Source organism: Syngnathus scovelli, chromosome 4 (assembly GCF_024217435.2).
Source record: "Syngnathus scovelli strain Florida chromosome 4, RoL_Ssco_1.2, whole genome shotgun sequence".
In the NCBI taxonomy this organism is placed as follows: domain Eukaryota; kingdom Metazoa; phylum Chordata; class Actinopteri; order Syngnathiformes; family Syngnathidae; genus Syngnathus; species Syngnathus scovelli.
In genome coordinates, this window is record NC_090850.1 from 21,232,101 (window position 1) to 21,244,315 (window position 12,215).

At 44.0% G+C, this 12,215-nt stretch overlaps 1 protein-coding gene across 1 annotated transcript in view; it reads right to left on the reverse strand.

Annotated features, from left to right (window-relative positions):
* adamts18 (ADAM metallopeptidase with thrombospondin type 1 motif, 18) overlaps positions 1-7,178 on the reverse strand; it is a 29,231-nt gene extending 22,053 nt beyond the window's left edge. Inside the window, exons 1-4 of the mRNA XM_049717047.2 lie at positions 6,646-7,178; positions 6,259-6,361; positions 4,536-4,855; positions 48-309 (exon numbers count right to left, since the gene is read on the reverse strand). Of these exons, the coding sequence (XP_049573004.1) occupies positions 48-309; positions 4,536-4,855; positions 6,259-6,361; positions 6,646-6,747 (787 nt within the window). The 5' untranslated portion in view covers positions 6,748-7,178. The remainder of the gene's footprint in view (positions 1-47; positions 310-4,535; positions 4,856-6,258; positions 6,362-6,645) is intronic.
* Between the last annotated feature and the right edge of the window lie 5,037 nt (positions 7,179-12,215).

A 12,215-nucleotide genomic window follows, 5' to 3' on the forward strand; every position in this document is an offset into this window, starting at 1 on the left:
TTTGTTTCCGTGCAGAATTAGAAGGAAAATGAAGGTCCCTTACATACATTGCTTGCGGCGCCCACAGAAGTGTTGCCTTTCTGAGTGCCCGTTTTGGTCGTCCGGCTGTTGATGGTGGTCCCGGTGCCACGTGGAAGGTTCGAAACCGGACAGGTCGCCGGCTTGTTGTCGGACCACGTGTTCGGCGGAGCGTTTGTAGACGACGTGCGGGTGGTGACCGTCGGGTGCGCTGTAGTTGTGACGATTTGCCAGATGCTGAGGTAGAGGCGAGATCAAGTAGTCGTGCTCGGAAACGCGGATTAAACCTGACTGGGAGACACACACGGCATGTAAAAATGAAATAATTTAAAATAATAATAATCAGATATTTTCCCAAAATTTTTAGAAATGTTCTAATTGATGCTAGTCAAACTGTACTGCCAAAAAAATGGAAGAAAAACAATATATTAAAAAAATTAGAATAATCTTAGTTATTTATTTTTCCAATATGTGAAAAATATCAAAAAATTAGAAATACAATTTTATGAAAATGTATTTTTAAGATATTTTCCAAAAATGTTAAAAAATTTTCTAATTGATGCTAGTCAAACTGTACTGCCAAAAAAATGGAAGAAAAACAATATATAAAAAAAAACTAGAATAATCTTATTGTTATTTATTTTTCCGATATGTGAAAAATGTCCAAAAATTAGAAATAAAATTTTATGAAAATGTATTTTTAAGATACAATCCAATTAACTGCTTTTGTGCTTGTTTCCTTGGCAGCGATAATTAGTTAAACTCATTGGAGGCATCAATTCATTGTCTGTTTCCACTAATTCCCCATTTACAATTGCGGGCACACACCATAAGACAAAAACACACACACACACACACATCTACCCACTGACCCACTGACCTTTGGCCTCAACGTGAGTGTGTTTGGCTATCAGTGTGTACGTGCGCGCGTGTGTGTATGTGTGTGTCTGACACCGCCGACTAGCGGGTTGCAAAATAAACAGAAGGCCGACAAGAGAAGAGCCGGTGTTGTCAAAACATGACTGGGCTGGCTGTGGAGCGGACGCTTTGAGCCCCGAGTCTTTCTCATTTGTGTGGAACGTAAACTTCCTCTAGCCGACATTTCACGTGGAGCCGTGACACGCTCCGGTTTGACAGCACACACACGTTTTAGCTTGGTAACGAGGCCCGTAACGATAAAATTGATAATCATTGTATCTGGCGGGAAAGTTTTTTTTTTATAATCAAGACTATCATGCTGGAGTTCCAGGCTAGCTACATTCAATCACTGCTGCGATGTCTTAAATTAGAAACGGAATCAGAAGAGGTCAGGCGGCTTTTATCAGCCAGCTACATTTTGCTCATCGTTTCATCCGCCGTCTGGAGTTTTTACAAGCTCGTTGAGCGATATCGCTGTCATCGTTCCTCGGAAACTTTCCCTCGCCCTGGAGCGATGCTATATTTTCTTCAAAAGGATTAACCTTGCGAAGGCTAATATATCACACGACGTATCGGCCGCCGATGCTTTGCGCCGTCATTTTCCGACGTGCAAAGGTGCAATTAGTGACTTTCAAGCGGGGAAACCGTCACGTAAAATGTCAAACGTTATCGTCTCTCGCTTTCTTGTGCTCATCAAAGAGGCTTAAGTGAGTCTAGACTCCATGTCGATTCAGTAATGGGTACGCTGAGCCAAACGAAAATTACATTAGGAAATGATTGGGAAAGTGACGGCGATATAAAACAAGCCTTAACATGAACAAATCATTAAAACATTACACAAAAAAAGAAGACATTAGAATTACACATGTACAATCGGCAATTACAAAATAAAAATGTTCGTCAACTTCTTCTTGTATTTGAACACACATAAATCGCATTGTGGCCTCTTTTTTTTTTCTTGTACAAGCCCGCTTACTGAATCTCCTAAACTGGCCTCAATATAAACGACTTTTAAGGTTTCCTACCATGACATTATGACGCAAATGACTAAGTGCTTACACGCCATAAGACAAGGGGGAGGGGAGGGGGCGAGTGGCCAGAAGCCCCAAACCAGTGATTACTGCACATCTGCGGGGAGTCATGTGACCAGAAGAATTATGGGTCTTGTAAGAGGAAGAAGCACAAGGTGGTAATATTATATTTAGAAGAGCAAGGAGACCGGCAGCGGTGCCAGAGTATGTTGACAGAGAATAAATACTGGAAAATAATAAAATAAAGGCGTTTTGATCCGATGAAACCAAGGGAGGATTTTTCTTCCCTTTTTCTAAAAATATTGCTGGGTGCTAGCAGTTTTCATTAAAAAACGGCCAAACAACAATTCAAGTTAAACATTCAATTCCTAAAAGTTGATTCAAGTGACATAATGTCTGTTGTTTCACCAACTCCTGTTCTATTTATTTAAGCAGCATTAAGATGCTAATTGTCATTAGCTGTAACAACATTAGCATCACAACTGCGCCGTTACTTCCAGTTCTGCGTGTAGAAGTGAAACAGTTAGAGTGCTTTGATAACAATTTCCATTTGGATGGGCCCCTGAGGGTTATGTCCTCGCGTGCCCCGCTGGCTCCAAACGGGATAACGAGGAGGTGGCGACAGAAGATGCTTTGACGCAACCGACATCAAACCGCTCAAGTGGCTCAACTCGAGCTCATTGTGAACCTCATCAGGAATCTCTTCATCGTGGAGGATACGTTCCCAATTTGCCATATAGAATACATGAACCCATTAATGGCCCGACTAAAAAAATAGAAACACAAATAACGTAACAAAAATGATACTATAAAAGAAGGCTACTGCGACAAACGGATACGGTGGCCTATTTAATTACGACTTTGAGAGATAAACAAAGAAACTTCTGTTTTATTTAATCGCATGGCCAACAAATCCCATTATTGCACTACTCCAATAGATGTAAAGGCAACACAAGAGGCTCAAGTTTTGATGTATGACTTCAGTTTGCATCCACTTGAAGTCCTCGGCAGAGCCCATTAGTCTTGTGTGAGAAAAACGACAAAGGACACACACGGCATCCCTCGGCCATTCGAAGAACCCAACCGAGCGCCCCCATCCTTTTGCCTCCTCTCAAGCTGGCATCCAACGGTGGGCACTACATCACTGTCAGAACATGCAGACCACCAGGGAGCGACTCCGGGCCCGAGAGAAGGAGGGGCGGCCCAATTTGTTGGCCTCTACACAAAGTAGACAGGTACAAATGGGCCCGATGCTGGCCGGAGATCACTCACTGATGTGTCACTCCAACCCGGTGAGGAAAGATGGTGGAGGTTCTTGCCCGACCAAAAAAAACCAAAAATCATCCATAACAGTTGACATACCAGCGGGGTTTTTGTAAGAATTCTGCAGGTAAACTTTCCAGATACTATAGCCCCGCCCCCTTTTACTTTACCCAAGCTGCTTTCATCTGTAATTCTACAATATATCAAAGTTGAGTAAAAAAGAATTTCCAGGAGATAGGCACTTGGTTGAAGTTAGTATCCCCGTTCAAAAACATCAAACATCACCGTTGGGGCGGCGGGAAAAGCCCCCGCATACCGCAGGGGGTCGGGTGCGTAGCAAGGGCGGACGTAATTTGTAGGTTGGAGTCTGTGATCTCGGCGGAAGTCGCATCTTGCGTCACCGTGTCAACGACGGTGTCGCGGGGGAACAAAGGATGTAGAGGTCGGATTCGCACCGTCATGTCATCTCAACTAGCACCGCCTTCAATTTTAAACGGGTTAAACGGGAAAGTGACATTTTTATTGATTTATTGGGGTTTACTTTTACGGTGGTTCTTCACCAAATTGTCAAAACAATACTTTGAGTGTGGTTAACCAAATGAATAAATAGCAAACCTGAAACTTTTTTATGTAGCGTTACACAAAGCGGTCCCCGCGGCGTTGATGGAGGGGGGGTCAACAGGTTCAGGAACCCAAACATGAGAAAACCTCTCCTCAACACTTCACTCAAGTAGTGATCGCAGAATGTAATTACAGAGTGTCCACAATTAACCAGACTCTAAAATCCCTCATCATCTCGCGCCGCTCTTAATACCGTCTCCTCATTTGCTACACTTCCATCTGTTTGACCCAAAGCGCTCCAAAGTTGGTTCTCATCCAGAATCCCCAGCTGACTTCCCCTCTTCAAGAGACAACAAGATGAAGAAGGAGAGGCTCTTATTCTTCCTTTCTCCCCGTTTTGTTCTGCCCAAAGCCCTTTGACATGAACAGTCCATCTTTCAAAAGGGACGATACGACCTCCCTGGGAGCTTCCAAGGCCGGACAATGGCTCCACATTATCCCTGCTCAACACTTTCCCTAACTCGCTCTCTCTCGCTCGCCATTCATGATGTCACCCTCTTTTCTTCCCTCTCATGTGTCTTTCTTCTTCTGCCGCATTGTTTGTAATCCCACCTTAATCCCACCCCGCCTCCGGCGCCCTTGAATGCAGTCGCTCCTGATTTTGTACTTAATCCAAAGATTTTTTTGGGCAGGGGAGATGTGTAGAAGTACACACAAACACACACATAAAAATAGAAGACTCACCAGCCCCGAGCACGTCGATATAGCCGCCGAGGAGGACGACAGGTCCCGGATAGATCCTTGATAGAAGCAGTCGTGGTACCCGTCGCCTCTGGTTACCGTGGCGATGCCGTCCGAGCCCAACGTCTGCACCGTGAAACCCGGCCCGACCACCGACGACGGCCGCAGGTCCAGATGCAGGTCCCGGCCGAAGACAGAGAGGCGGTAATGCACGGAAGAGGACTGGGACACGGACCTCCTGCTGCGACGGCTCCGCCGGCTCACATCGTGGCTCAGGTATTGGCCTTGAGCGTCCACCTCCACCGGGGTGGCAAAGGCGTAGTCTGAGTGGGGCAGAGGACAGGAAGTCATGGTCCAAGTCGTCGTTTTTGACCAAAAACCAAGAGCTAAATTGTTAAATCTGAAAGTCCCAGAGGACCAATTGGACTCTAAAGTAACTGCACCCTTTCCAGAGGTACCCAAAACAGAATCCATAAAACAATCCAACCCAAGTGACAGGACTTTGTGCCCCTTAGAAGTTCAACAAAGTCCTTTGAGAATTGACGTGGTCCTTGTCTTTGAGGGAGTTTTGCACCTTGGTGCTATTTATCCCTACTTGGTGGCACTTCTTTGTGTGCTCTGATCGACCGGTGATCAATCTACCCGCGTGGTTTGCCATTCCCCTTAAATTAGCCAATAGCGACTGAGCGCCACCATATTAAAGTTTAAAACACAAGTATACCATAAACTACGATCCCCAACCACTTCAATATTATCATTACTCGGTATCTGGCTGATACCGGCCTCATTTGAAGGTATTGGTTACTCGTAAAGGCTGCCGATACCAGTCGCCAATACTTCCTACAGTAAAATAAATATAAAGGGGTTTCCGAAATCATTATCAGTAACTACATTAGAGTGAGACTATGAATGTACCAATATATCAACTCATATTCAGATTTTTTCATTCCAGAATGTTACCACATTGGATAAAGGACAGGAAGTTTAACTACTGTAAACAAATGTAGTGAAACTGAGCCTCGGGCGATCAGATGAAAATATTTCAGACTGATGTATTTATGGGGAAAAAAGAAATGTAAACTGTCTTAGATTATTTTAGTTTAGATGGACGGCGATGTAGTGAGTTAGCGTCTCCTCCAATCATTCGGCCGACCCATCGGACATACGCTACGTATCACTTGATGCAGTTCAAAAGAGGAGAAAAGAAGCTAGCAAATATTTCATTTCCCGTGCCTGTCGTAGCAAATAAAAGTTAACGATGGGGTTACAGTGAGCTTCATTTAGTTTCCTGTCATACTTCAACACTTTGAGAAGCACGCCATCTTTTTTCTGCCCGGCCCCCAATAAATCAAAGTGTAGAAATACAAAGCAACTTGGCCTAGAGGGAATCTCAGATTTTTTATTTTTTTTTTGGACCTCACGACCCGCTCGACCCCGACATTGTCACACTGCTAATTTGCCCTTTGAGGACTGGGAAGCATAAACATACTTGAGCCATCCCAGAGGTTATGTCTGGTATTTACAGTCAAACCTCTAAGAATCGAGCGCAACTCCAAGAAGAATTTTGGAACCAAAAATAATGCAAGTACAGAATCGGTACGCAGTGATTCAAATTGAAATATTTTTCGCCGCAACTGGGCTTACACTTCCTCCATATTTACATTTATCATTGTGAAGTTGTAGCCGACAAAACCAACCAGACAACACCAGCAAGTGGAGCACTCACCATGATTTAAACCGTGGCTGCTGGAGGAAGAGGAAGAAGAAGAAGAAAAGTAGTTGGTTGACACACTGTGCAGGGAGGCGTGCGTGCAGCAAATGTGCAATGTCTGTTAAAAATAAATAAATACATAAATAAATAAATGAACATATAAACAAATAAATAAATAAACAAACAGGTATAGCAATAGGTAATGCATAAATGACAAAGTAGAGGTTCTCAAACTGTGGTCCGTGGACCATTCAGAGGAGCATTATGTTTCATTGGCGTTATTTTTACGAGGATGATCCTGAGACAGAATTATTTCCCGACAGATGTTGCTGGAACCTAAAAGTCTGAGGACCTTTGACATAAATGACATAAATCACATGGTATGGATTTTGACTCACTTACCTTGATGAGGCTCCAGGTCAGCAGGGTAGAGAGCAGCCGCACTGGGGCGCAGCCGACCAGCGGCAAGGGTAGAGTCCAAATGATAAGAAGCAGACAGTCCATGGTGGTGGTCGTGGTGGGTTCGGGGCGAACTCACACCTCCCGGTGGCTCCTAAATGTGCGCAAGGGACGTAAAAGCGCGCCCAATATTGCCATCATCGCGCAGTGCGCGCGCATCGTGGACCACCTCAGGTGGGGTCCACTCGTGTGAGGCAGGTAGTCCGGCCAACTCTGACTGAATGAGTGAGTGAGCCCGTGTGGGAGAGTCAGTCGTGCGCATTTGGCACCAATCAACTCGCAGCATCACGAGAGCACGCGTGGAAAAGCTGGCCAGAGATGAGCGCCGCACTCGGAACGCCCACACGGGGCCGTGCGCGCGCGTATTCTTACGCGCTGGAGCTGACGAGTGCGCGTGAAGTTAACGCGACAATTTTTGAATGCTCCGTGCTTGAATGTTCAACATGTCAGGTGCAAAGTGCTCTCGATTAAAACTAAATATAGTCCAAAATGCAACGACATGCCAATGCTGACATGAGCGTGTTAGTGTGTGGAATAATTCACCTTTTTTTTTTTCTAGGTAGGTGCATGCTGAGACAAGCATTGCCGCGAATGCGTTATCGAATTACAAACACGCTTTAATTAACTACATTAAGAAAAGGAGGGGGCGGGGAGGAGAAGAACTGATGTGAGAGGAAGGAAGGAAGGAAGAAAGAAAGAAAGAAAGAAAGAAAGAAAGAAAGAAAGAAAGAAAGAAAGAAAGAAAGAAAGAAAGAAAGAAAGAAAGAAAGAAAGAAAGGAAGGAAGGAAGGAAGGAAGGAAGGAAGGAAGGAAGGAAGGAAGGAAGGAGAATAGGAATGAAGCAAGGAAATTATGGGCGTTAGGAAGAATGTAAGGAAGGGAAAATGTGTGTTTGCATTGGAAGGAAGGAAGGAAGGAAGGAAGGAAGGAAGGAAGGAAGGAAGGAAGGAAGGAAGGAAGGAAGGAAGGAAGGAAGGAAGGAAAGAAATAATGGGCGATAGGAAGAATGTAAGGAAAGTTAAACGTGTTTGCATTGGAAGGAAGGAAGGCAGGAAGTTAGGAAGGAAGGATGGGTTTGTGGAAGGAGAATAGGAAGGAAGCAAGGAAATGCTGGGTGATAAGAAGAATGTAAGGAAGGGAAAATGTGTGTTTGCATTGGACGGAAGGAAGGAAGGATGTTTAGGCCATCAAAAATGTGCTTATTTTGAGAATATTAAAATCATCATTTTTATAGATACAATAAGGACCTTGCAATATTGACTGCTTGGGCCCTAAATATGAAGAATGTTAAGCGTTCTCAAACTTTTCCAGAGCTAACAAAATCGCAGCTTTCTGCATTGTGTTGAAAAGTATGTCATGTAAATGATCCGGAAAGAGAGTTCTATTTCCTTCTGGTGAACTATTTTCTGGAGCGGAAGACATGTAAGACTGCCACAAATCTTTCCATATCATATTGTAGCAGATGACATCATAGGTTATGATATCACATCACACTTCAGAGGTCCTGGCAGGCAGGCCAAATTCTTCGTGGTTTGCCCGCTTCCTGTAGCAGGTGTTGCCGGGAGGGCGATGTGACGGCTACGGTAACACGATATGCTAACGCAATCAAATCCGCAACGGAAATGCACTATAACAAACACGCTTGCAATCTCACACAAGTCTATCTGAATTTATAGGTCTTCAAATTATGGGTTTTCAGAAACCCTTGTTCCTAACCCTAATGGGGTTCAAATCCTACTTTGAAACCTTAACACTTGTTTGAAAACACAAACCCTTTTTCGTCATTGACGTCAAAGTCGGGAGTGATCTTGTCATCGGGTACCAGTCAGGTGACAGGTTCTTGTACCCGTCGACACCTTCTGATGATGTCACGCTCGAGGTGCGAACTGGTATGTTTGCGGTGTCACCAGGCAGCAGCGCCTATTTAAAAATAAATCAAAAAAATATATAATAAAACAAATATGGAGCTCCCAAAAAGTTAGGCATTTAAGACTTGTACTCAAAGTTGTTTTTGTAAATATTTGAAGTGAAGAGATTTGAAGGGGGGAAAAAATAGAACAAAGTTGAGAAAAAGATGAATTTCACCACTGCGGTTTGTTTGGTGTAAACAAAAACAATTGTGAGCAAAATGAGATGTTGGAGATGCCAAAAAGCAACAAGTTTGATCGACAGGTGGTTTCTTCTTCAGAGAGTAAAAAAAGAAGTAATGAGAGCAGTGGCACGCCACCCGCGTGTTTTTATTTACAAAAACATTTTTTTGCAAGGTTTTGAATGCACAAAAATTGTCAGGTTGAAAGAATTTATTTAAATAAAATGATTTCAGAATCCCTAAAATGGAACAATTAAAACAATCAGAAAATACTAATTTAAAAACCACTCTAAATATAATATATATAAATAGTGTCGTATTTCATGGTGAATTTGACATTTTGAAAGTGAGTGGAGTAAACTACTTTTTTTTAATTATTATTATTATTATTATTATATGTGCCAATCACTGGCCCCAAATAATTACCAGCCATGGGGGAAAGCATGACACAGGATATCTCCGCCCTTCTTAGGATTGAGTCATGTTGCACAGCAGATATGTTACGGACACATCCGCCATTTTTGAAAATCTGCGATATCGAGACAACCTTTTTTTTTTTAATACTACCACTTCCACATTCTTAAATCACCTTGGAAATGTATTTGAACACACACAAAAAATGCAGGGATAAAATACTAATGTACCCTTGGTATACCACGAGAGGAAAACATCTTAAAAATCGGCGATATTGCTGGAGAACACCGGAGTAGATTTACGATGACGCTCACTTGTCGGCATGTAAGCGGAGCAGCTTGAACCCTCCCGATCACCCCTTTGGGTAAGGGGGGGCCAGCGTTTGTTTTGCGTCACTTTGACGGCTGCGCTCTAAAGGGGCCACGGGCGTCGGGTATCGAGTGATAAAAACGAGGCCCCGTGTCCCATGAGTCGGCACTTTTGCGTCGACATGCAGGAGCTGAAAACAAAGCGATCTGGGTTGCTTCGGTTTTGTTTTATGGCTTGACCCACGTGGTTGTGGGTTGACCCACGCGGCTTTTGACATTTGGTGCTCTCGTGGGTTGATACTTTGTGAGTTGAACCCCTGTTGATTGTCCCAAGGGTCTTTCGACCCGTGGTAATCCGTGCGTTGAGCCATGACGAGTTTGACCTTTGCCCCTTTGCGGGTTGACCGATGATTCTTAGCGCCTTGGACTCGTGATACTTTTTCACCCGTGATTTTTCGTGAATTGACCAAAGTTGATTCGCCTCATTTGTTGGTGTCAAAAATGGCGTGCCGCATTTATCCCCCGCTCGCTTGACATCTCGTGCTCTGACTCATCCCATCAGATCAGAGGCTCAATTTTTCTCACCGACACCACCGGTCGCCTATTCAGCGAGCTCGATGGGCCGCGAAAGTTGTCCGAGCGGGACACGTTGCAAAGACCCTTTCGGCCGCCTACCTCCATTCCGTCCAGGCCTCGGCGGCTCACTTCAGAGGTCATGAGATAATGAGGACTCAACCAGGAGCTCCTCGGTTTTGTGTTCTCCACCACGCCACAAAAACAACTGAGTACTCAGCGCCTGCCAACGTACCCTAAAATCGGTTTCCCGGAACCAACCCAAATCCATCACAGCCAACCCACACCGTGACCCATATCTACTGGCTGGATCCCATCCGAGGGAGGGATTCCCCAATTTTTTTTCTCCCAGATCTTTGGGGGGACGTGACAGAGTGCAGGTCCCCGTGGTGGCAGCGCTTAATTGACGCTTGTCCTGCCTCCTTTGTCCCACGGTGCCATCTAATTGAGACGATTGGCTCGACCCAAACGTGATATTTGAATGATGGACTGATTCCCGGGGGAGCACTGTGGTCCAGGTTGACACGGTTTCTCTCGGGGTATCCAAGTCCAATCCTCGAGAGCCTCTATTTTTCAGCCTCACGGTTCGCAGAATCCCCGCCGCGGTGGTCGGCAGCCACATGCTCGCTCGATTTTCCTCCCTTCAGACGGAGAAGGACAGACGAGACCAAATTACAGGATGGAGGATAAACATGTCGTGTAAAAATACACGCGGCAGCCAGCAGGTTCATCAGGCCGCGACGGGGGTGAAGCTGTTTTTAGATCGTATCTTCTGGAGGATAATCTCATCCTCTTCATTTGTGGCTCCTCTGGAAGGGAAGGGCCATACTTTGATGCGTGTATATATATATTTAAATATAAATACGCATCACTTGTTTTGGAAAATGCAGCGTGAAGCCAAAAGAATGAGAAAGATATTCATTTTTGTGTTCAATGACGCCAAGATCTCGAGATGGCTTGAGAACAGAACAATTGAAATGTTGTGTTAGGAACAATGGGAGAAGTCCAGTCAGTATTTACAGAGGTCTTTGATGTCACCATTCCGCCATTGATCGACGTATCACCACGATCGACATTGATATCAATTTAGCAGGTTCGCTCATGGGACTTAACTTAAAATTGCTGGCTTGCTTTTTTTTCTTCATACAAAAGCAATGAAGGAAGGAGGTTGGTGTACACACACGTTCTTTGTCCCGACCGAGCAGGATATTGCAGAAGTATGCTGACTAGCTTAAAGCTTAACAATGGAAGCTTCTCAATGTTTGTACTGAAGAAAAGTCAAACATGAGCGAGGAATAAACAGAACAAGTAAAGGTTTTAGACACTTTGGGAACCTTTTGGATGTCAATATGCGTCTTTGTGCCCACTAGTTAATGGTGTTTGGTTTTTGGATGTGACTACTTCCTGTTCATGGAGGATTGGCCTACGAGGGAAGGGCCATACCGGGGGCGGAGGGGTGGGGCATTATGATGTTAATGACAAAAAAGAAAAAACTTTAAACATGAATAAACATTTTTAAACATGAATCTTTAAACATGAAAAGATTAAAATATTTTCTCCATTTTCTTGCTACTTCCTGGTTCGCAGAAGATTAACATATCGGAATAAGATCTATCCTGTTCCCATATGCTAATACAGTAGTACGATCCGACTACTGTATTTTGGAACCTGGGGTTCCAAATACTAACCCAAATGACAAGGGAAAAAAATAAATTCTTTGAATAAAAGTGATAAAAAATACCGTATGTACTTTCTGGATGATGGGCATGGACATCTTCCCAGGCCTTAGTCTTCATTGAGGCGTGAATGCGGGTGTGCTGTACGTCAGTGGGCATGAAAGTACTTCACGTGTAATTTGGTCCTTGAATGTAAAACCTTTGTGTGTTTATAGCACGTATGGTATGTACGGTATGCGGTTTTCACCGCGTAGGTTGATTGTTTTAAAACAAAGCCCAAGTGTCTCTGGCCGCGCCATAAATCACAATCAGCCAAACTGTTTTTTTTCACGATTTTTTAGGAACAAACGGTGAAAGACGATTACATTGTCCCTGGAAAAACACACGTATGTTATGTTCATTCAAAATCCTTAAAGGCCCTGAAATGTTGGATTGGCTACCTTTAGTAGATAC